At 34.5% G+C, this 27,399-nt stretch overlaps 1 protein-coding gene and 1 long non-coding RNA gene across 3 annotated transcripts in view; one reads left to right on the top strand and one right to left on the bottom strand.

Annotated features, from left to right (window-relative positions):
• LOC139968041 (monocarboxylate transporter 12-like) overlaps positions 1-27,399 on the bottom strand; it is a 41,471-nt gene that overhangs the window by 5,619 nt on the left and 8,453 nt on the right. The window contains exons 3-4 of one of the 2 annotated variants that reach the window (XM_071972349.1): positions 15,604-15,726; positions 992-1,278 (exon numbers count right to left, since the gene is read on the bottom strand). In XM_071972349.1, coding sequence (XP_071828450.1) covers positions 992-1,178 — 187 coding nt within the window. In that variant the 5' untranslated portion in view covers positions 1,179-1,278; positions 15,604-15,726. Of the gene's footprint in view, positions 1-991; positions 1,567-15,603; positions 15,727-27,399 lie in introns of those variants that run through there. The other variant, XM_071972358.1, reaches the window with a different exon arrangement.
• Positions 20,107-23,550, top strand: LOC139967993 (uncharacterized). The gene is made up of 4 exons (XR_011793206.1): positions 20,107-20,259; positions 21,124-21,307; positions 21,692-21,905; positions 22,428-23,550. It is a non-coding gene; the product is annotated as an uncharacterized lncRNA (long non-coding RNA).

Raw genomic sequence — 27,399 nt, 5'->3', positions numbered from 1 at the left:
TGGAGCGACTGTATATGGTATCTACTTATACCCGGTTTGAAAACTATACCTGAATGTTTTTGGTGTTGTCATTTCGAGTAAGTTGGCAAAGTTTTCCTATACAGTTACTTGTGAAACAAATTTTATTAGAATGCTAATTGCGCTGCTTGATGTTCTGTTTCACTACTGTGCATTTAATGTTTAATTAATGTTTTCGTAAATGCATCTGTTAAAAACAAATTGAGCGACTACTTCACTCTCAACTGACATTCTTAGCTATAATCGAATGTATGTATGCGGGTGTATGTATGTATGTATGCGGAGTGTACGTATGTCTTGCCAATACAATAAATAAACGAACCTTCCAGCTTCCACCGGATTCGAACTCGGGCATATCGCTTTAAGTGTGGATACCTTAACCAACTAGGCTATGGACACGGATTGTCTGTCAAGATATTCGAAACTAGGCAGGTCGTTATTCCACCGCAGGCTCTTGCCTCCTCTTTCGAACAATGCTATTGTTGTGTGTGTGTTTATTTGTCTTTATGTGCGTATATTTTAACTCGCTTCACAGACGTTCTCAGTATAACCAGCAAAATGTTCTGAAATGGTTGGATTTAGAGACGCCATGAACTCAATTTAGTTTGCAAGGAAAATTAATGTATAACGAATCAATTTACCCACCGTTTAAGTATACATACATTATAGCTCGTTTTGAATCTTATCAAACACGAATGTGCGATATTACCTACATTAATAATGATTCAGTCTCATTAACGGCAACATAAATATATATAGCCTACCACATCCTTTTTGTCTTGAAAACCAAACGACAGACATACGACAACAGTTATAGTAATGAAATGAAATCACCAATGAAATGAAATCAAAAAAACTTGATGAAATCACAAATAAAAAAACTGCTAGATAATCTATGTACACTGCACTGATTGAGTTAATTAGATCAAACAAAGTAGACTTAATTCAATATATTAATGAGACAGTTACTTACCTACCAAATGTGATACTGCGTTGGGAACAACAAATATCAGTCCTGCCATGGTCCCGCTTAATCCGTTCATTGTTTTCATACTTTCGAAGAAGATCCCACATACCTTCATACTGCCATTGGTCATCATATTAATGAATAACAAAGCACAGAAAGCTGCAGTCCAGCTTGGAAGCTTAGGTAATTTCATTATACAGAGGACTTAGTGCAGTGTCTTCATATGTAGACTGAAATGTTGTAATCAATGTACATCCCTGTGTAGTCCTTAAATGCATAGCCAGCTGTTGACTCTATATCACAGAAAATAGAAGAAAAAAATACATATTAAACACTAGAAGAAAAAACAGAATCCATTTTTACGACCGGTTTTATTTTCCCCAGACTCTTTCTATCGGACGAAAGTAATTTATGAGACCGCATGTATACACATGTAGCCGACTGATATGGACACGCGTGCGACTGGTTTTATTCTCCCCTGACTAGTTCTATCAGGCAAAGGTAAATTATGAGACTGCATGTATACAGATGTACCCGATTGGTAATGGACACTCGTATGACTCGCATATATGCCTTTTACGTCCAATTCCTACCCAGTTTGATGAGTCATAACAGCATGACAACAGTAGTGGTGTGGGTTGTTATATTAGTGTAAAAGTCACTAATGTATTGTTATATACAGTAGACTTGTAAACTTCAAAAATACCGAAAACAACCGTGAGGAATTGATAAAATTGATATGAATGGCTAAGCATTGGAAATGGATTATAGTTCAAAACTGGGGTTCAGTTAAAATTGTTATACGATAATACTTGCTTATATAATGCATACTGGTATAACGAAAACTATTATATGAATACTGTTAAATAATGTTTATACTGTTATAAAATGATGATATATTGTTATATAACAATGTTATATCTGAGATCAGAGAAGGAACAGCGATACGACTTTATATAGATGGTGGCAACAGTTAACTGTTTAAAATAATGTAATAATAATAACATCACGCAAAATTTTCAACCTACCCGTGCTTAAACAGAATAGTAAATTATTTTGAATTTTCCTTGCTGGTATTAAATTGTCAGCAAGCGAACGTTTCATTCAAGTGTTTCCATAGATTCGTTACTGTCCAATAATTCTTACAATTTATACACATGCCTAAGTATTCTAACGGACTACCACAAAAGTCCCACAATTTACTTTCAATCTAAGATGATTATCCACTTTTAATCACTTAAATTACTGGTTCAGTATGGAGCAAATATGCTCTTACACCAAACTGCTATAATCTAGTTATAAGAGCAACGTTCTGCAAATTAAATTTTGCGACGAATTTATTCGAAAAAAATAACTACTTTGGGTGATAATAACGAAATTGGAGCAAATTGCATACATTTTTTGCAAACATTACAATCGATCCTGCCTAGTTGCACGTTAAAACCACGTCAAAACGTTCGCAATTTGCTCGTTCTGGGTACACTTCCACCTGTCCGAAAGAAACAAGAAACTTTAGCTGGTCAGACAATTACATTTTTTTTACAAGAGCACAAGTTTAGTTGAAGCCCTGTGGGCCTTATTTAACCACACTGAAATTGGCATGTTAAATTAGGCTTGACTATGTATGAAAACAACAAGCAGAAAAGGAAAAGCATTAAGACTGGAATCATAATCGGTACAATAACAGCATCTAGTTATTAATGAATCATTTGTACCTAAAAATAACCTAATTGATTTATCATCAGTGTCTTAAATTGAGATTCTTCTAAGATCTGCTAATCTGATCATTTTCATATTTCACTGTGGACTGCATTGCAATAAACTTGAAGTTAATACAAATGTTACCTAATAAACGTATTGGCTAATAATTCTTAATCTTCAGGCACTGATTAACCAACAGGGCACTACATTCTTCTACCCCAAACATGGACACAAACAAATAACAAACTAACAAATATCCTTAGCCAAAGCTTAAATGTATATTTGTACTGTTGTATGTAGGCCTATAGTAAGACATAGCATAAACACATCACACAGTCTACTGTATATCAACACAATGCAGATATGTCCTACGATGAAGAATAAACTTAATCTTAGGAATGGATTGGGAGAGGTTGATGGAGATCTATAGGGTGTTCCGAAAGTTTGTTCCGCTCTAGAGCCCATCTTCCCTTCAGCATCTCAGTCATACTACAATAGCCCCCTCAATTTCAAACCATCTGTGATACTCGGTACGAATTGCCTACGGAACACACACTGTAACGAACTCAGTGAGTAATTAACTTTTCTTGTACGGACACATAATGCACACGTAGTGAATTGAACAGGTACACAAACCTCAACACATAACAATATGGTGCCTTAGGAAAACAACAATGGCTTGGAAAAGGAGAGGGAACTTGCTAGGGAATAGCGGAAGAAAGGGAAAACAAATAGAGAAACTGACTCTACTACATCTTTACATATGTATGTAGCCTATATAAAACAATAACAATTACCATATGCATGGTGTTTAGTGTCGGTTTAAACATCTTTTTAAAAAGAAATGGGGAGAGGGTGGAACGAACAGTACTGTTTAATTAAGAGGCTCGAAACTATCAGGGATGAAGAAAAGGTGAAGAAATAGAAGTTAAAGAGCTAGAGCCTAATAAATGGCAGACAGGGAAGGGAAACTTATAGGGAGAAAATTAAGAGAAGATATCGCATATGATAGATGAGCAATTAAGGGCCTTTATAAAAGTATGTTGGTGTGTGAAATAGCTTGAAATAATGAGAAATTTTTGACAAGAAAGTAGGGATTGAAAGTGTGGGAAAGGTGAATTGGGAGAATTAAAGTGGAAGAGATTACAATAGTTAAGGGGCTTTAAATGAAAAATCCGTCTTCACTTATGATTTTCACGTACGTGTGATCATGATTCTACTTATAATGGAATGAATCATTAATTTACATGGTATGAATGTATACTAATATTAACGTTTTATTTGTGCATATGAACTCAAATATAACCTGAAAGACAAGTCTCAATCTGTCCGTGATCAATACAAAATGCTGTGAATGTTTTAAGAACTGTTGATACCAACACGAGCTCGTGGGACTTACGTTCATTGAAGTTCAATGTTGAACCACAGAGACGCCGAAAACGAGACCGCAAAGAGATGGGGACAATAAGCTGTAAATATAAACAGGTAACGACCCAGAGGATTGAGGAAACCGAATGCCAATGGTTCAGAGCTTTGGTCATGGAAGAAAGTAAACCAAATTGCTATTGCGTGTGCGCAACAATATTTGGTGGTAGGTATCATTTAGTGATTCAACATTAGTGAAGCATACCAGGTTTTTTTGCAATGAAAATGTTCTTTTTCACAGCTGTGAAAACTATCATGATGAAAGCATGCCCACATAAAAACAGGCTAAATCACTAATATATACTACCCACATGGAGAGACCAAAAAATTGAATTTCTCGTAAAGTAATAATCAGCAGTTGTGGGACTTGATTGCTTAAAATGAGTCTTGTAAATTATAGTTCAATAAAACATACCTTTGCTTTTTTTTATATTATGAAAGATCCTAAAGTAAAAAGAAAAAAAAAAGTTAGCACTTTACGGATTTGCATATCTCCAAAATATGGTTACAACACTATGTTAGTCACTCCGTAGTATTCCTACTTGAGTTAAAGGTTTCGGCCATATTGATATTTATTGTAACATATTTTATACTTATGCATTTTAATAATTGGAAACTGATTGGGGTTTTTTTCAATGAAAATGTTCTTTTTCACAGCTGTGAAAACTATCATGATGAAAGCATGCCCACATTAAAACAGGCTCAATCACTAATAAATACTACCCACATGGAGAGACCAAAAATTTGAATTTCTCGTAAAGTAATAATCAGCAGTTGTGGGACTTGATTGCTTAAAATGAGTCTTGTAAATTATAGTTCAATGAAACATACCTTTGCTTTTTGTTGGTATTATGAAATATCCTAAAGTAAAAAGGAAAAAAAAAAGTAAGCACTTCACGGATTTGCATATCTCCAAAAATGTGGGTACAACACTCTTTTAGTCTTTCCGTAGTATTCCTACTTGAGTTTAAAGTTTTCGGCCATATTGATATTTATTGTTACATATGTTATACTTATGTATCTTAATAATTGGAAACTGATTGGGAAATTTTAGACAATGGAAAATACAAGAAATCTTATGGTTAGACAGGGATTCGGACCAGTGACCATCAGATTACGACCCCAGCTCTTTACCAACTGGACTATCCAGCACTTAGTTGGTGGCAATCCTTGTATAGCAATTCCTTTGCTGCAAAAAAAACTATTTTATAATGTACTAACACTATAACCCGCCAAAAGTTAGTAGCAATGTTTACAGGGGAGTTTTGGTATTCGTTAATTAATTTAAAATGAAATCGTTGCCAAAAGTGGGTATTAATAAATATACTGTTTTAGTAATTAAGCATGTTTTATGCTCTATTTGGTATAGTGCGCTTACGCATATAACATTATATACGTTGCTTTCAGCTTTATTTCATTGCAATGTTACTAATATTATGATTATATAATGGGACATCCAGTAAGGAATATCGTATGATGGATGTCACAAGTTTTATAGCAAATACTGGACATTTCATAACTTCATTACTAAAAGCGGAACTAATCAATTTGTATCACAAATATCGAATGTGATTTTTAAACTTTTTTGAAGCTTTTCAAGGAATAGTCTTCTCCTTTCCATATATTTTTTGCCTGGAGACATGAGGATTAAGAATTTAATACTAATAAAATATTTTGACAATACTTATGTTAGGCATTGCAGAATATTCTGAACTGTGGAAATACAAAAGGTCTTCTTTTTCCCCCTTTTTTTCCCCTTTTTTTCCCCTTATTTCCCCCTTTTTCTTACAATTGTTTACAAATATACCAAAACGACGTAGCAGGCTTGTTAATGATGTGAATTAAGATAAAAAGTTTAATGTATTAACAAATGAAGTTTAATGAGTAAGTAAATGCATGTAATATAAGCATTACATTGTTTAAGCAAAAATCACACGTGAAAATAACTAATTGCTTGACAAACATTTCAATACTTGGAAATGGAAGTCTGCTAGTCAAACTAATGTCTGTTGTGAGATTTAGTTCAAAAACACATAAAAAAGTCACGTGATAAACATTTTGCATAAGGTTTAATTGTTCGAAAGCGAGATTAATGTCGTTGGGAGGAGTTTACTTTGTTACTAAGTTGCTCAATTACTTTGTCTCAACAGGAGTTTTTTTCTTCTTATTTAATCTGCCATAACAGATTATTTAATATATCTTAACAGATCATCTAATCTATCGTACGGTTACATATCATTAATCTATCGAAACATAGTATTGATTCTGTCGTAATTATTATGTATATTTATATATTTATATAGATACACACACACACTCACACACACACATATATATATATATATATATATATATAAATATATATATATATTATATGTATATATATATATATAAATATATATATATATTATATGTATATATATATAAATATATATATATATTATATGTATATATATATATAAATATATATATAGATTATATGTATATATATATATAAATATATATATATATTATATGTATATATATATAAATATATATATATATTATATGTATATATATATATATATATGTATATAAATATATATATATATATATATATATATATATATATATATATATATATATATATTATATGTATATATATATATATATATATATGTAGATATATATACATATATATATATATATATATATATATATATATATATATATATATATATATATATATATATATATATATATATATATATATATATATATATATATATATATATATATATATATATATATATATATATATATATATATATCGTTGTTTTAAATCAACGGCTCTTTGTTAGGACCATCAACAATTCCGAAGTGAATTTGAAGGAGCCGTTGAAATCGTTGCTTTAATTCAACGGTTCAGATCTCCTTCTGCACCAGCTATCGCAACTGGCACTGGCTCCAATTGGTATGGTTGCAAACCAAATGCTTCTTGTTCATCTTCGTAAATTTTGCTTTCACTGCCATCAGAACTCGACGAAGAGCAAGACAGGCGCAAATCTATATCCTCCAAATTTTTGTCGGAACCTTGAGACATTTCAGACCAATTTTGTGCTTAATTATCCAATTGATTACAACATGATGACAACGCATTAACACAGAGTGCAACAGATCGTGCACAATGATATCAGCGTAGCGTCGTTCATGCAATGACGCCACGAGGCTTATCGCTGCAAACTTTGTTTTTCTCAATTGCGGGTTCAGATTGCGGCACAGTTCGTTATTTCATTTGCTACTTACTACACGAAAATAACGATTTTACCAGAAAAAAAGTTATTAATTTGTCTATCAAATTGTCCGAATATTTCATTACAATGATATCTGTAGGATCTGTAGGAGGAAAGTAATTTGTCTCGTTAGGTAATTATATATTTGATCGTGATCAGATCATGGTTGCGAAAAGAGGAATCTAAAATCGTTCGGAGAATCTCCTGTTTTCTCAACGCAAGATGGAGAACGGATCTATTAGTAATAACGGTTCACTTCCCCGACTGCATAGAGTAGTTACTCATAAATTACCAATGATCTTTACCAAATAAAGAGCGGTATTTCACTAAGCCATAATCATGCAACTGTTATTTAAATCAAACCATGGAAAGAAATATTTAGTAGGAACAAACTGCCATCAAGATCGAAGAAAGATCAAATGTATCTTTTTGTGAGCTAGTTTGAATCTACGAATTTTCACAAGTTAATATATAACTGTTTTCATATAGATCTGTTATAAACTGGATTAATATATTCAGATAGTCAGAAAGCCAAACAATTTACTGAAGACGATAAATACCTATTTTGCCAATAACGTTTATTTTCCTTTGGGAGCCGTGATTATACTTACGTACTGTGACATGGATATCCTACTTCGGTGCTAGGTATTCACACACACACACACACATGTCCTCACCCACATACCGCTATGAAACCTGTTTCGTAATTCTGATTACTTGTTTACAGGATCGGTGTTATTTACCTCAGCAGATCTAGCCGTGTCTCTTTAACAGCATGTGGTCAGTACGTTCACACGTACTTTGCATATCCCGATTATATCGTTCCACTTTGCTATTTGTTTGAGGTGATCAAGTGAGCTCTTGCAATTATGTTCAATTCAATAGCTCTGTAAGTAGTTCAAACATTCATTTGAAGTAAATTGTTCACTGTTGTTACTGCCCCTCCCCACCCAGTGGACTCCCCCTACTGTCGCTAACGCCTCCCCGACCCCGTGTCTCAGTCATTACCTCCGACAGACGATTCCGGCAGTCTGTTGGACAGTAACCCTGCCACGGGAATGTCCTGGTTTGGAGAGGTCGGGACGTCTACTCCGAAAATGTCTGCTTCAAGTGATTCCGTGGAAGAATTCGGGAATAAAATCCGCATAAAATGGTTGGATTCATCGTTATAGTCAAATGTAAGGGTCTTCCTTTACTTTCATGGCTCAGTTTATGTCAATAGTCACCCTTAGTCAATGTGAACTGCATGAGAAAGTCTCAAAAACAAAAACAAACGCATTTTTCAATATTATAAGTGTTTATAATGTCGATTATATTTGCCTTCAGGAAGCCCACGTCACTGAAGAAGAGATACGAATTTAGTGGTAGTAGCATACGTGCTTCCTTTGGCACAGTATCATCTTGTGGTACGGTCATACCGATTTCTCAACGTCTAAGCGGCCGTGTCATAATGGTTGAGACTGATCATTAGGATCGCTTGGTCTGCGTACTGTTAAAATACCCTCGTTTACGCATCTAATCGACTTTCTGCGAAGAAGGACTTTTCGAGACTCTGTCATCCATTGTGCCTGCACTTTGTGTCCTGGGACGGATATTTTAATTGTGTAGCTGACACTATATTTGATAGGCTTAGTTTCTCTCATTTTTCAAGTTGCCATACTGGTTATCCTCAATTGAATAATTTGATATCAACGTTTGGTAGACCTGTGGGTCATCAACTCACTTCAGTAAGACCAAATGCCCTGTGGAAAGGGGTCTGTAGAACCTTAATTGACAAGTCCTAGGAGAAACAGAGTTTCGCCGGGATTTGAGGTAAACAAATTTCAGGTTAAAAGGGATGGTGTACACTTAAGCGGATTGAAGGGGGAATGTCTAGTTGCGCATCAAACGCTATGCTGCGGAGTACTGTGTAGCCAGAGCTCGTCGTGGGAGAGAGTTTTCAAAACCCGGCGCAAATGTCAAACGTGGGGTTCCCTCCGCTAATGCCGCTACAAAGACATACATTAATAAAAAGTACCACGGCGCTCGCACGCACAAGAGCCCGCACGGAAACGGTAGAGGCAGAGGAACAACCATCACTTTCTTTTTGCAAACAGCTCAGAGGTCAGCTCCTGACAGACATGTTTCGGCTGTCTGTAACACAAATGGGGACACAGAACGTGGTTAGGTAGGCATTGTCTCTATATACAGAGATTTCTTCGTTTCACGGGATAAATTTGACATTAGTGTCCAAGAAAGACTATTGAATTACATATCTACATCTGTTCCCTCGGATATCAAAGCTCAACTCGAAGCTAACTTTACAACATCCGAAATTTGGAGGGCGTTGACAATAAATGGAGAACGGCAAATCTCCCGGATCGGATGGATTACCGAGGGACTTTTACCGTCCTTTAGTAGACAATCGGACCGAACGTTAATATCGTCTTTGACAGCAACTTTGAAAGCCAAGTACTCTCCGACAGTCAAATGCTGGATACGATCACTCTTCTGCTAAAGTCTGAGATCGCTTTGATCCATGTAACAAACGGCATATAACCATATTGAATGTGGATTACAAGTTGCTGCAATCGTTTAGCACTCGCAATGTTACATTGTGTAAGTGATATCCAGATTTGTGCCGTCAGAGGGCAATGTATCCAGCAAAATTTGTGGTTGATGCGTGATTTGACTGTTTTTGTCATAGAACTCAATTTGCCATGTGCGTTGATCTCTCTTGACCAACAAAAGGCCTTAAACATAGTGAATCGTAACTATTGAATGTAATTTTTCGAAACGTTCGGATTACATCCAAATTTCGTACTTGGATTTCTATTCTGTATTCAAAAATGTCAAGATTCGTTATTGTCAACGGGCACTGATCGGCTTCCTTTCCTGAGGATAGGGGTCTCCTTCAAGGATGCCCTTTATTCCCACAGCGTTATGTTTTATTTAGTGAGACAATGTCATACATGTTTCATGAAGATGGGCGTTTCGTTCGTTTTGTTTTTGCCGGGTGGTAAGAGCTTCAAATACGTTCAATGCGCAGATAATGTGACATGTATAGTTTCAAGTCTGCCCTGTTTCAAGGTCTTGTGTGAAATCATGTTGGTGTTTCTTAAGCTACTGTGGAGAAGTTGAATCCTCTGAAGGCAAGGAGCCTTAGTCTTGGTAGCTGGAGATTCAATACTTAACCTTTTCATGCGTCATGGTCGGAACATAATATCAATGGTATTTGGTTTGGCTGTGATGCGATGTTCACATGGTGATGTCAAGTGGAAAGAAAATTTTTAGAGCGCAGATTTGAAACATTTTCCAAGCGTTGGTTGTTACTTTAATTCTTGGTAAGATGATGGTCATAACCCGTATCTTGGCACCTGTTCTGTGGTACGCGGGGACGTTGTAGCCATCCCTCGCATCGTTTTAACTCGACTTGATAGAGTAATGTATAATTGTTTTAGTCTGGTAAAACAGAACTTGTGGGTTTAACATCAGACTTTCGGTAATGGGAATTTGGTTTTGTTTATTTGCCTAGTAAACTTACTTTTTTGTTAGTTGTTACATGGTGGAGAGAGTTAATAAGCAAAGTAAATATCGAGAAGAACAACAACTTTGGCTTCCATCATTTATTTGTAGGGTCTGGCAAAGAACGCTGTGAATTGGAGCCAACGACTCAAAAATTTAGTATACATTTATATATTATTCATTAGGTCCTAATGCTTCAAGGCTTAGACAGATATGATTAAAAGTAAAACTTGAAAATGTATAGCTAATGTTATAGCAATAACGAACTGACATGAGAACAAACAGTTGTGAGGGTGAAGTTATAGCTATAGTTATAGAGCTATAGCTATAGAGTTTGAGTCACTCGAAGATTAATATATGTCGTCTATTTACAGAGTTGTTGACAATTGACAATTAATAATCACGGACGTTAAATATGAAATCTAAGAGACTGACTTCGGTCAGCTTGCGGCTTTGATAAGCCTATGATTGCTTCTTCGCGAGTTCCTGCTTGCAGGATGATCTAAAATGCATACATACATACTTACATACATACTCATATGAGCACAAAAAGTGAAATAATAGGGTGAAGTTACCTTACAGCAAATTTTCTTCATCTTTTTTTTTTTTTTTTTCATGTATGAAAAAACACTTTTGATACCAAACCCCTGCCATAACTGGTTCTGACTGGCAAATGCTTACTATGCCTCTATTACATGGATAGTATGTGAAAACTTAATATGACAAAAAGTAATCAACATTCATAGTAGTACGTTCCTCTACTTGAATTTAAAAGCCACTAGAAGTTTAAATTTGGTAAAAATACATATTTTTCCCAAACGTAGGTAGGTCTACACTCTTAAAAAGTTGGATAAAAATATGGACCAACTTTTAAAAAAACACTGGGTACATATGTAACCGCTCAAAAATTGGGCAAAGTTTGCCCAACAGCAGTTGGGTAATGCATTTACCACGTAGTTGGGTAAATTATTTATCCATTATTGGTTAATCAATATAGTTAGTTGGGCAATTTGTGGCCCAAGATTAGTTAATGAATACAATTGTATTGGAGTGTTTTTACTCAGTGTTTGTTGATTGTTACAATTAGTTGGGCAATTTGATACCCAATATTGGTGAATGAATCTAATTATATTGGAGTGCTTTCACTTACGTACTCTACTTGAACTTAAAAGCCACTAGGAGTTTAAATTTGATAAAAAAACATATTTTTTGCCAAACGTACGTAGATCTAGAAGATACCAAAAGATACCAAAACTGTCAATTATAACTCATAACGCAAAGCATTCCACAGCGCGAAATGTGATAGAATTAAGTTTGGTGTCCAAGCAGCTTGCTTCGGTATTTAGAATAACCAATTTTATGAGTTATCACTCTTTCAAACAAGCTGAAAAGGGATGGTACCTTTCCTTGTATTCTTCACATTTTAAGCCCTTAATGAGGTGGCGGTTGCCGGGTAAACTACAATCGTTATACTGTTAAATGTGAAACTTTCAATAATCTTTTGAAGCTACCCTCTTTGTTTCAACAAACACTAACAAACACTAATTAAAATATTCCCTATCTTCCCGTTTTCTTAATGTAATGCTTCAGGATTGTGTGTACACCTATGTTTTCACGTACAGTTTATTCTAAACAAAGTACGCTACAGACAGTAACAGCGAGCTCTCATATTGTCATACCACTTAAAAGAAAACGGTTTGATCACAAATTTAAATACATAGTACCAGGTAAATATCGTGTTTTTTAATTGATGAGAATGGAATTTTGGCTAATATCCATGTTGATGAGAAGCACACTAATTGCAATTAATTTGATTGATATAAAAGTTAATGACTTAACTGACTTAACTACTGACAGGTTTTTCATCGATCTGTACGAAGGATGTAGGTGAGAACAGCTCATCACAAATGAGCAAAAGGTCTTGAACTGGCAGTCGTGGTAAAAAAGTGTATGCGAAACATGCATTTATTACGTAAATGAATAATTATATCATAAACAGAAGAACCTCTTGTTTAGTCCTCATCAAAAACGTCGAAACTCGGTGAATTTTGAAGAAGAAATCGTGCAAGTCTATTCTGAAATACAGTTATTAATATGTATTGCATTTAGAATAGGAAAAGTTCGTTTGTAGACGTGGACCTATAAACATAGATAAGTAAGTAACCACTGGTGTATGCTTCCTTGATCCATTTTAGCAATTTTTTCTCTTTTTTTCCCCTGTTCGTGGTAACTTTCACGTTAAACTATATATCAGTGGTTTTATACCAATGATCCTATACATCAACAAACCTAAGCCATCATGCATATCTACAAATGGCGTTTCAATTGAATATACACGCATTTTAAGTAAACGAATCACATTGAAAGAATGTAATACCCTTAATAATATAATATATCTTCGCATAAGAGGTGCAATGTCGGGGAGGGGAGGGGGGGGGGGCTTAGAGAAGGAGACCACCGGAGATGTAGAGTCACGAGCCCAAAGGAGGATACACACTGCACATTGCGTTCAAAATATCAGGTTCGATATTATCAAGAAGATATTGGAACCGAATCTTATTGCAGTAATACGGTTATGCTAAGAAATAAAATGTACTATATAAAAACAAACTAGCCTAGTGAATGTTCCTTCCCTTCAAATTCATCGTTACGTCGCTAATTCAATGTAATTCGAATAACATATATACTCTCGAGACAAAATACAGGTTTGTAATCCCCCATACTGTAGTAAAATAAATGAAGGAATTTGAAGTATGATTCAGGTTAGGTAGAGGTTGTGGTGCTGAAAGTAGCAAGCGTCTTGGGGCACAGGGGATCATCGTGTTTTACAATTTTGTTTTCCCTCTAAACGTTTTACCGTTTAGATTTAAGTTTCCTTTTGATTCTAGATAAATGGATGAACGCCATTGTAATAGTTGTTAGTATGGACGCGGATCGGAAATATTACACATTTAACTCATAATGCCAATTGAGGAATTACAGAAATATAAGTTCACGGTTTTTCCCAATTCTAAAAGCGCATGTTCATCCCAAGTGGTGCAAATCGCTACGACAATTGGATGTAACATATAACATATAACAAATGTATAGAAAAATGTTAACAGCTAATCACTTCTGACCCTGACTATTTACACCAACGTGTATTTTCCAAGCCAATCAGAGAACAGTTTTGTAAAAATACACTGCTTACACTGCCACGTCTGACCGCCAACACTGAAAATTAAAGTAGCTTCAGATTTGATTAACATTTTTCAAACCTGGCTAACTTCGCAAATTCCCATTTCGTGGAAAATTGTGACGTTTCAAATACTAAACAGCAAAAAATGACCTTCACCAATAAAGTTTACCTGGCTTTCATCGTCTCTACCGGAAACCGCTATAGGAACTATTTCGGTTGACACCCAATATGACTTCAAGAGAATAATCTGCAAGCTCTTTTAATTAAAAAAAGATACTATAAAAAATACAGTTTTTATGGAGCAGATAACAAGGTATCAGGATTTTAGATAATAAAGATAACCGTTCCAATGAACAAAATTGACATTTTCACAATTTATGAAACACAATACTATTGATTGTCAAAATATTCGATGTTTTTTGTTTGTTTTTGAGCGATGTTAGTTTTCTTCAATTCCTTTTCATGAGTATTATTAGTACAACAATGGCACCACTGATAAACGAGAACAGAGCGCTGACACGGAACAATGCTTGAAAAGATCCAGTAAGATCATAGATGCCTCCTGTAATAATATAAATGAGAATAGTTATATCAGAAAGTAATACAGGTGATGCACACACGTTTAATACATCTGCTGCCAATTCAACAGCGAATCATTTTCAATTTGCTTTATTCAACATAGCGAGGTACCGACTGATTTGAATAAATTGTTCACCCGCCGTTCATGTTGGCGCATTCTTCGATCAAAAGCCTTGGCCCTTCACCAACCATTGAGTAAATACAAGTTTTACGGACGTGATAAGGCGTTCCATGTATATGCACTATGTCTATGGAACGCCCCGCCCCCGGCACTTCGTCTTTTACTCACGTTTTTTTTTCAAATCCCAGCTTGAAACTCATGTTTTATAATGTACTTTAATGACTGATCTTGTGATTATTTGTCTTAACCGTGTTTAACTTAGTTTATTTAATTTATTGATTGACTTTGTTTGGCCGATGCTTTTGACTACTTTATTCATTTTTTACTCTTATATATCTTATATCTTTACTTCTTAAGGGATATATTTATACTGTTAATACTTACTATTATTATTCTTTGAATATATAATATTTGTGTAAAATTTGTAAAAGCATATTGTCTCTTTTTGTGGTGCATATTTTTTAGGATCATGAATTGGTTGTAATTGGAGTAACATGATAACATGAATTTTCCAAACTTGTTACAAAAAGTTGTTAACTAGTATGAAATCTTCCATTTAACTAACTAAAGCCTCTCGTATGATAAATGAATAATATATTTTCATTAATATTTCAATTTCAGATGGTTTTCTCCCTATACTACAGAGTCCTCAACATACCTCGCAGAATAGATTTCTAAGCGATAGAGTGCATATACAATGTTTGCATAATGTTACGAACGTCATAAAAACATACCCAGAAACTACATCAGCAATCACATCTAACAACTTCGAATACTTTTTAATCTGTATACAGCTCTACACAGCGATATCACATCATATTTTGAAGATCTGACTCACCAGTTAAATACCCACTTAACAGAGAGAACACTCCACATCCGAAATCAATAACTGCAAACGCTCTAACGAAGTCCTTATGTCCAAATAGCTCCAGAAGAAGTCCAGACATCATGCCAGCGTGAGCTGAAATAAAAAGACCGCTCAAGAATGCACATGCGCTGAGATATAATATGTTTCCGACTCGTTCGAATGCTGCAAATACTAAAGCGATCATAAAGTAATATAAAGCAAACATTGTTAATGGTGGTAGGGAACATTTTTCACTAAAGGAAACAGCTGCAACAAGCCTGCCAATGATGCCTCCGATACCGCCGACAGACCCTACTATCACCGCGCTCGTCTTGTCAAGACCTATCTCTTGGCTGTAGGGAATCAGAAATAGTATCCAAGATTCCGAGATGAATTTGCGCATGTTTGATATAATGAAAAACAGTATCTCTTGAGTGCGTATAGCGTATCTGTAAAGATAGTGAATACCCGACCAGTATAACTCTGAACCTGAAGTAATGTCTGTTTCAATCCTCCTTTGTGTTCCAATCCTGGTTCTGTTGTAGTAGCCATAGTTAAAACAGATTGTTCTTTATGGATTACACTGTTAACTGTCGATTTATGTGGAACATGTTCATTCTCTACTTTGTCACTATATAAAAGTCCGCTTGGAATAATGTTCCATAGCATTACACCAAACAAACAAAAGGCTGCGTGAAGTCCGTAATTACTTAGAAATAGCTCTACTATGCCTGGACAGGTGACGATCCCTGCATATGTTCCAATGGCTGCAATTGGCATTAAACTGGCAAAGTTACTGGAATTACGTTTGAGATCGATAACAGTTGGCAAATAAATGAAACCAAATCAAACACCTAAAAAGGGAGACAAAAATAAATTAATATTGATAATTATCTTCATAAAAGTGTTTTTCTTTGTTATTATTTAATTGCTCTTCTTCTTCTTTCTTATCATGAGAAGGCAACTATTAGGGAGGGCGTTGTGGTCAAGTGGTTAAGGCAGTGGACTTGTGATCTAAGGATTACAGGTTCGATGATGATGATGATTATTATTATTATTATTATTATTATTATTATTATTATTATTATTATTATTATTATTATTATTATTATTATTATTATTATTATTATTATTAGTATTATTATTATTATTATTATTATGATTATGATTATGATTATGATTATGATTATGATTATGATTATGATTATGATTATGATTATTATTATTATTATTATTATTATTATTATTATTATTATTATTATTATTATTATTATTATTATTATTATTATTATTATTATTATTATTATTATTATTATTATTATTATTATTATTATTATTAGTATTATTAGTATTATTAGTATTATTAGTATTATTAGTATTATTATTATTATGATTATGATTATGATTATTATTATTATTATTATTATTATTATTATTATTATTATTATTATTATTATTATTATTATTATTATTATTATTATTATTATTATTATTATTATTATTATTATTATTATTATTATTATTATTATTATTATTATTATTAGTATTATTAGTATTATTAGTATTATTAGTATTATTAGTATTATTATTATTATTATTATTATTATTATTAGTATTATTAGTATTATTATTATTATTATTATTATTATTATTATTATTATTATTATTATTATTATTATTATTATTATAATTATTATTATTATTATTATTATTATTATTATTATTATTATTATTATTATTATTATTATTATTATTATTATTATTATTATTATTAACTCAACATAAGGACAACGTCACTTTAATGAAGACGTGAATCATTCTTTTGCATAACACGTGTATGGTTTGTACTGATTAGGCAATCGGATACGTGCAGGCTGCCAAAATAGTTTCAGTTATTTTAGTATAATAGTATAGTACTGTGTTGATGGTGTTGTCCGTAAATATTAGTAGGGTATACGAAAGCACAAAATCTGTGAAATCTTATTAACTCGTCCCCAAAACTAAAACTACCTAATATAAACCTATAGTACGGACATATGTTATCATTCATAGTATTTAAGGACAATGAACACAAATAGCGTGCCTTCCTTAAACTGACCGTAGTCTCAACTTAGATTTCTGACTACGTTCCTGAATGATGTATCATGCTGGAATAAATATTACCATTTATATTGTAACGACTCCCCAAATAATTCTAACCAATATGGAACGGTAATAAGACGGAAAATTATTGTATGTTATTTGCATGCGATGTAAAAACCGATGCATGTCTATATATTATGCACATTAACATGTGGAACGTGCGCGTAGAGCGCGAAAAAATTGGGTTATATTTTTCGGGCAAGTCGTTACACCTCCCCCCCCCCCAATTAAATTGGGCTCCTACGCATATGACGGTAGTTCTATTAAGTATTTTTCTTTTGTAGTATTCAAAATCATACGAAGTTTTGTGCGGTGGAGTATAAGAATCGCGAGATACAATTTCTAAAAGTGGCAAGGAAAACATAGTAAATATGACAGATTAAAGGTCAATTTTGACCGAAATTTGCACAATCACAGGAATAAATGAATAGGCCTAGATAAACTAGAGTGCGACAGTCGGAAATTCCGACTGTCGCACTCCAATTTTCCAATTATCGTCAGTTTTACCAAGTTTGGGGGTAAGACACCCCCACACCCACTCTAGCAAATTGCCTGCGTGTACCCAGTGTTCTCACTGTGGAGTAAACTCCGGTATCACTCAACAACAAGGTAACATGGGATGCGCTGCCACGAAATATGCTCCCTATTTCATTTCCCCAATATTAAGGAACGGGCACCGTCTTTGAAACACCATCTACAACTAAACAACAACTATGTACAGGCTTTGGCTCTATAGCTATGAAGTGCTTTCTCTTATGTTATTGACGGAGCGCACTAGTTTTCTACTGGAATCGCCTGAAGATGCGGCGTCTGTAATCCAAGGAACCAACGAACTTCTCTGCTAACTCCTCAGGCTTCAACTGGGCTAGCCGTTCGCGGTGAATATGGCACAACATCACAAGGTTCAGCCTCTGTTGAGTCATGGTGCTCCGCAGCCATGTCTTCAAACGCCTCAAAGCACTAAAAAAATCTCTCTCTTCCGTCGAACAGGCGGAGGAGAAAAGGAGCAACCGCAAGAGAGCTTCGACTTCACCAAACATAGCCCGTACCGCTGGATTCATCGACTTGAATATTTGTCTACACCCTTCAACCACGACGACTGGAACTGGCCTCGAAAGAAAGACTAAACTTAAGATTGTCGGAGAGCTCAGGGTACCAACTCACGAGATCTCCTTTCAGCAACATTGAGTGATATTCGATAATATGAATCATGAGATGTGTAAGCCCTAACCAAACCCAGGAGAAAATTCCTGTTACTACCTGTTACAATTTCAATTGGTTTTAACCGGAACCAACAGGGACTAACAGGTACCTGTTAACGACAACTGGTTTTAGCAGGTATTGTGACCAAAACCAGCTTATACCAGTTAATTGCCTGTTGCAACAGGTAAATTACCTGTAAGCTGTAACAGGTACCAATTGGTTTTAACAGGTACCTGTTAAACCAGTTGCTTTCAACAGGTAAAATACCTGTTGAAAACAACTGGTTTAACAGGTACCTGTTGAAAACAACTGGTTTAACAGGTAACTGTTGAAAACAACTGGTTTAACAGGTACCTGTTGAAAACAACTGGTTTAACAGACCTGTACCTGTTGAAAACAACTGGTTTAACAGGTACCTGTTACACCAGTTGCATTCAACAGGTACCAGTTGGTTCAAATTTCTGTCTCCACTTTAAGGCACATAATGGTGGATCACCGTTGTCAGGGAAGGTTTATGAGGGGAGGGGGGCTTGAAAATTTTTGTTTCTCATAAAGGACTTATATGCAAAATAATGCAATTATTTCCTCTTTTTTTGCTCCCTTCGTTTTTTTCACCGTCATCACGTCCCCAATATTTTTTGTGGAGGTACTCTTTCCCCTGCCCCCCCCCCTCCCCGCCCTCGCTGGCTTTGCCACTGCAAAGATGTGGTATAACATATGTCTGATCACTGAATTGTTTATCCAATTGGTACATTAAGGTAAAATGAAAAATTCACATATTAAATTTATGAGAGAGTTCTTCCAGATAGTATATGAATACGTAGCATACACATACATCAAAAGATTGAGACGAGCTCGCATCTATATTTAGATCAGTGATTCATAGTCTAAGAAAGTAAGACACATATTGCCAAGTCAAGATCAAGATAAAAATAATTAATGTTTAAATTGTATTATGATTTATTCTTTCTTATTTACTGTTGTTTTAAATTTTTGATATTAATTAATGATATTTGTAATTTTTAGTGACATGAAACTCTCAAATTGGGGCCAAAAACAATTTTTTAAATTTGTTTTGATAATCACATTTTGTACGAGGTTGAACTTTGACTTCAACACCATATTCAATTTCGAAACCGAGGAGCAACGGCAACTTGCATTGCACAGCGTAAGCAATGTTTGGCATGGTTTAATACGATCACTCTAAGCAACTTTCAACTGTTAATCACCCAAGAAGATCTATAGAAGAATGGAAGTATTAACCGCCACCATCGGCCTACCTGTTGTTCCTTAAACTTGGAGGTAAAACTAACGTTAATTGTTAGGCCACTGGCACTTGTGACCGTTGTTAGGCTAGCGTTTCGCAATTCACAAGTGCAATGACAGTGAGTAGCCTAGGTTTTCTATTGAGTATTGCAGTGCATTCTCAACACTAAACTGTGCATTCTAAACACCAATTAACAATGTGTTATGTGTGTATTGGGCTAGATTGAACAGTCGCACATAATCTTCTAATTTATTTCCAAACAAATGCTGGGACTGAGTTTCAATACTGTAGTTTACTTGAAGCTTAGGTCTACACTCATTTGGTAAAGATTTCTTGAATTTCCCATGTGAATCTAAATGGGTAGGCTATGTGATATTGAATAAAACAAGGCTAGACCTTCAAACTTACTGTTACAGTAGGCTGAAGAAATTATGTTGGCTAGTCACCGGTATTATATACTTTAGTACTACTACTAGTAAGACTAAAAAAACGACTGAAAGACAAACTGACTTAGTGTGACAAAGAACTGTTTCTTCTCTAGCCTAGGTCTAAATAAGACTTGTTAAGTGAGCAAGCAAAATAACAACTTAAAACAATTAGGCCTATAAATAAGTTGGCTCAGTGCATTTGTGTTTCTAAAATCTTGTATTTTTAGATCTTAAAAACAAACAAAGATTTAGCCCATGTTTTATTATCTCTGTAGTCTGGGCATTTGATTCTGGTTGCAATGATGACACTCTGGTTCAACTGTTTAGCTTTATACAGTCTGCTTCAGACTTTGGGAATCCTTTTTTCAGACTATTGTGGAAGCAAATCTCACATCACTTTGTGGTGACAACTTTTTTTCATTTTTTCAAATGATTCATGACTACTGCTGCTTTGCTATTTCCTTTTTCCAGGAAGAATTGAAAAACCAAATATCCAGGTGAGGTTTCCTGTGATGTACGACACCAGTGTGGAGGCAACAACAGAAGAGGAGAACGTATATGGCTTAAAGACATAATGGTGTAAGATGATATTAAGAGTTTATCCAAGAGTCCAAAAAGCAAAGGAACAAGTGCCATAGAGAAAAAAGATGGAAGGGTGAGTTTAACTATTGTACCCAAATGTGTAATGATATTATTTAGATACTTTTCATAACCTGTATATATATAATATATAAAAAACAGTCTGGTACATCATTTACGTACAAGCGTCATAAGTTTGGCCAATTTTTTACTGATTTGGGATAATTATAAACATGGTTATTAAGCTTTGAAAAATAACTTGGTGTTATAGTGCAAAGCTAGTAATTATTTGGTAAAGCTGCTATTCCTGGCTTATAACTTGAGGGACCTTGATTTAAATGTTTACCTCCCAATATGTTGATATAAAATTTTAATGTTAATGCATGTTTATGATAATGTGAGTTATCATGTGCTATATCTGTATATATGCTTACAGGTATATCATATTTTCTGTTCACAGGTCAATATTGGTGCAGATTTTGGGCTTCCTGAAGACAAGTGGGAGGCCATTTGTAGTTAAGAGAAACACTCTATGTTCGTGAAGACTTTACTGGTGTTGATTTGGGGTACCAACATTTTGAAAACGAAAGTCGTTGGGAATGCTTGCACACGATTCAACAGTGACAGAGATGCAAAACCGCTGTTGTGTCCCGTGAAGGTTAATGCTATGGAAGGTTAGTCATTATGAAAAGCTTTCAAAAGTTACCATTTATATTACAAGCTCATGACTTAGTACACAAGTGTACAATATAATTTACTGAATAAGCTGTTTTTCAGGAGTAAGTAATTTTTTAACACTGACAGAACTATTTATCAGTAGGATTATGCATTCCAGTATCATGAGTTAACAACTGATATCATTTTGGTTGGTTCTTAATTGCCTTTGAGTTCTGACAGGAAGCCTACAATCAAACTACCATAGTGGTGTAGTTTTTCCAACCAAAAGATTGAGCAAACCCAAATTCTAAAGCAAAAGAATGTTCTTGGTTAGACTGTGATTGCTAGTCCATTCAGGTTGGATACCAACAGAGATAAATATCGTGAGACATTCTAAACCATAGGAAAGTTTGACCTTAACTTTCCATGAAAGCACTCATCTAGCAATGCAAGAGAGTTTGTTAAGTTTTAGGACCACACTGTTACTGTTAATCATGATAAGTCAATTCTTAAGTGTTCATACGCTTTGTTTCTTGCAGCACAATTCGTGGAACGTTTGAAAGCTGCAGTTTACTGAGGAAGCTGCAAGGTTCAGCAAATACATATCCGAGAAGCTGACGTCAATCGTAAAACAAAGAAGGCCTTAAAACATTAGTATCATATTATTTTTTTCAATGGTTATTGTTTACCATTAAACAGTCTTTAGTTTTATTCAAACTGACAGCATATTGCTGTCACTGACAAGTTAACTTTTCAGAGGAATTTTTCCAGACAGTTCTTTTTTCAAAGTAGGATTAAACCCATATTTATTATTATGTTTTAAACAGTTATTGTTTGCCATTATATAGTATTTGGTTTTTAAATTAATTCAGGAAATGGAAAGTATGTTGCTGTCAATTACAACTTAAGTTTTCAATGGAGATCTTCTGGACAGTTTTTTCTTGAAAGTGATTTAACCATGACTATTATAGACTGATGTTGACTTTTACTTGGCAAAGTCATCTTTCCACTTTTGCCTTATATTTTTTAAAGAACTAACATTTCTAGTAATCAGTATGTACAAATGCCATTAAACAGTATTCAGATTTTTATTCAAACTCCAGAATAGACAGTATATTGTCGTCACATATGTGTTCAGTATAAATATGCATTACAAATACATGCTTTGTAGGTAAATATTGTTTTTTAAGATCTGATTGGTAGCCAATTTAAGAATGAATTCCTTGCAAAAGGTTACTGTCTGACTAGCTATTATTATTGTCTGCCTAGCATGCAGAATTGCAGACTACATAGTTTGGTAATGCTAACTCTTGAATAACTTTTATCTATTCAGATGTAACTTTTATTTTGATATAATGATTGATAAAAAATTAACCTTTATATTGTTTTAACAGATAGAGTTTCCTTTCTTAATTGCCACAGCAATACATGAAATCCTTGTTTTAATGAACATATTTAGTTGGTATTTCATAATATATGTAAGTTTTTAATGTGTAATATGAAAGCGTTTACTTCAGAAGTTTGCTTTCTTGTTAGACTCCAAATTTATGTTTTCTTTTTCATTGCCCTCAACTTTGCATTATTGTGCAGTACTATACTTTTGCCATTCATGTTTGATCCATTAACTTGTCTTAACTTTGTTGGAATAAAATGATATTTTCAGATTTTTGTTAACAGTGATTTTTACTCCATCTGCTGGAAGTTCTCCCTCGCCTTAACTTGCTTGTTAAGTGTTAGACCTACATCATGTGCAACTGTAAAGAGTAATTTTAACCTGTTGAAATTCATCGCCACCTGTTTTCACCAGATAACTTGTTGAAAACAATTGAACCTGTGGAAAATCCTACTGTTATAACCAGCTTAAAACCTTCCATACATGTTCTTACCTGTTCAAACGTTTTCAATACCAGTAAAGACATGTTGAAAACAGAACCAGTTAAAACCTGTTACCCCGTTGAAAACAGTTGAAACCAGTTCATACAATATGTTATTACCAGTTAATAGCTGTTGCGCCTGTTGAAAACAGTTGAAACCTGTTATTACCAGTTAATACCTGTTCATGCCAGTTAAAAGCTGTTGTGCCTGTTGAAACTTGTTGAGAACAGTTGAAACCGGTTAATACCAGTTAAAAACTGTTATGCCTGTTGAAAACAGTTGAAACCTGTTATTACCAGTTAATACCTGTTAATACCAGCTAAAGCTGTTGTGCCTGTTGAAACCTGTTGAAAACAGTTGAAACCTGTTAATACCAGCTAATACCTGTTAATACCAGTTAAAAACTGTTATGCCTGTTGAAAACAGTTGAAACCTGTTCATACCAGTTAATACCTGTCAATACCAGTTAACACCCGTTAATACCATTTAATACCTGTTATTACCTGTCACCAAATACCAGTTGCAACAGGTACCTGTTAAAACCAGTTCAACAGGTATTAACTGGAATTTTCACCTGGGAATAGACACTACTCTTTTTCCAAATGAGTGGGGGGAACATTTGATATTGTTTTCCCCACCCATCGAAATGTGGGGGGACGTGTCCCGCCGTCCCCCACCCCCTGGATTGACGCCCATACTAACTATGCTATTGGGTGGTTTACCCTGTTCGCTAGCTTCAAGTAAGTTCAAGATATATATATATATATATTCATATGGATTCATCGACTTGAATATTTGTCTACACCCTTCAACCACGACGACTGGAACTGGCCTCGAAAGAAAGACTAAACTTAAGATTGTCGGAGAGCTCAGGGTACCAACTCACGAGATCTCCTTTCAGCAACATTGAGTGATATTCGATAATATGAATCATGAGATGTGTAAGCCCTAACCAAATAGACACTACTCTTTTTCCAAATGAGTGGGGGGAACATTTGATATTGTTTTCCCCACCCATCGAAATGTGGGGGGACGTGTCCCCCCGTCCCCCACCCCCTGGATTGACGCCCATACTAACTATGCTATTGGGTGGTTTACCCTGTTCGCTAGCTTCAAGTAAGTTCAAGATATATATATATATATATATATATATATATATATATTATACATATATTGTCTCTATGGTAAACAATTAAAACACTCAATACTAATCTACGGAAACTTAAAAGTGCCATCAACATAGGAAAAACTTAGCCCCATAAGTTGACATTTTGCAGTAAATTGTTTAGACAACAAGATAAAATCTTATCAAAAATCAGAGAAATGATTACTCAGTTGCTTTAACTGAGCAAATGAACAATTTTCTGCAAAATGTTTAATTGACAACTTATCATATCTCGTCCATTGGACATTTTTCTGCAAAATGTTTAATTGACAACCTATCTATCTCGTCAATTGGACATTTTGCTGCAAAATGTTCAATTGTTCACTTCATTCCATCAGAGCAATTGAACAAATTTCTGCAAAATGTTCAATTGACAACTTATCGTATCTCTTCAGTTCAACATTTTGCTGCAAAATGTTCAATTGTTCACTTCATTCCAACTGAGAAATTGAATTATTTTCTGCAAAATCTTTAATTGACAATTTATCGTATTTCGTCAACTCAACTTTTTTCTGCAAATTTTTTTAATTGTTCACTTCATTTCCAATTGCTCAGTTGAAATAAAGTGAACAATTGAACATATTTTCATGTGAGTGATAAACAGCCACCCCCCCCCCCAAGAAAATAATATTAAGCGCGTAAGGAAAAAGCTGTGCATTGTTTTTGTAATTCACTCTGTCGTCGAATATAATTTCAGAGATTCAAGGCATCAGTCGGAATTTTCTGGCTTCAAAGCCCATCCAGTTGGAATTCCAGCCCCTACACCCCCCCCTCCCCCACCCAATCATCATGCCTTAGCTACGTCCCTGGATGCAAGAATAGCCTCTTCACCCTGTAGATGACATCACGTGTTTGGTTCCTGATAGCTAGCGGATGGCTTTAACTGGAGCTGATGTGGCCGGTTTTCTGATGTTGACCTCTTAGTACTTAACTGATTTTTCTGCTGTGATACACCAGCCAAAAGAGCTGATAAAGAAATCTCTTAAATTTGGTTTGTTTCGCCGACTGCACTCTTAAAATTGTTGGGCAAATTATTGCCCAACCTGGGCAATTATTTACACAACCGTTTGGTCCGTATGCCTCCTGGTTGATATTGTGCAAAAAAGTGCCCAACTAAGTTGGTTAATGATTTTGCCCAGCAAACGGTTAAATAAATACCCAACAACTTTGCCCAAAACCTTTGCCCAACGCCTTTACCCAACAATGTTGGTCAGCGATTTGCCCAATGGTTGTGTAAAACCGTTTACCAATGGATTTTTTTTTTACCCAATGGTTCTTGCCCTACAGCTAGTTAAAAATAATAGTGGTTGGTTAACTAATACAATACCAACATTGGATTGTAACGTTTTTCATACAACTGGGTTTATTTAATAGGTTATAAAGCTTAAACAGAGAATGATAAAGAACAAACAAGTATACATGTTTTTCATACTTTTATTTTTTCTGGTCTTAGTCGACTTCAGATTGTTCCTCCATTATGAATTCTCACAGCATTCAGTGCTTGACTTCTATTTACCTAGTTAAATGATCTGTGACTTCCATCCAAAGCAATAATTTCATAAACTCACAATGGGGATAAACACCTATCAACAATATTACAGCTGAAAATATTAGCTATCCATATTTTGCCATTGTTTACTATATTCAATTCTTGAAATGTGTTGACCACAGAAGACCTCCTGTATGTTGACATCAACTACACAAGGTACAGGTGCAACACACAATCATGTACAGCTTAATGTTGGTCTCTTTCAAGCAACTCTGGTCTTAATAAGTGAATATAATATCACTGATAATTTCCAACATATAGTCAATTGAAGCTAACCATTTTATGTTTTAAACAAGGACACACAAACCGAAAAATATTGATACACAATTGTATCTGCAATTGCTTTAACAAGGAGCCAAGGCATATTTAGCTAACATTTTGATTGTGCTTAGATGATTGATGAACTGTAAAATTTAAACATCTTTTCAAACAAAAGCCAAATGGTTACACATCCCACATTGATTCTACATACTAGAAATAAAAGCAGCTTCAAGATCACAATTATAAGTGATCATAGGGCACTGCTGGCACCTGATCTGTTAAACACACAAAATTAAATGTTTGTTTGATATACCAACCCTGCCTCAACCTTTCACAACTGTATACAATAACAAATCTAAAAAAAAATTAAAGATTTTTTGTAAGTACAGTTTGCCAAGGCAAACAGTTACTATTTCCCTTTAATATGTAAATATATATGAAACTAAAGACACCTTAAAATGTAAACATGTCAGGTTAATACCGAGAAACCATTTGAAAAGTTTGTTGCAAGACACTTTGACCCTTAAACACTTCTGTTTGCTACGAAAGCTCCAAAGGCACTCAGTAAACGACTTTTGATAAAACCAAGTTCATATACCTCAGCAGGGAAAAACTCCCAAACCCCCTTACATTGAGTTTGGAAGTTTATGTCCAACACATA

The sequence above is a fragment of the Apostichopus japonicus genome, chromosome 1 (assembly GCF_037975245.1).
Source record: "Apostichopus japonicus isolate 1M-3 chromosome 1, ASM3797524v1, whole genome shotgun sequence".
Lineage (NCBI taxonomy): Eukaryota > Metazoa > Echinodermata > Holothuroidea > Aspidochirotida > Stichopodidae > Apostichopus > Apostichopus japonicus.
The sequence above is the reverse complement of the archived record's forward strand: the minus strand, read 5'-3'. Positions and strand labels throughout refer to the sequence as shown.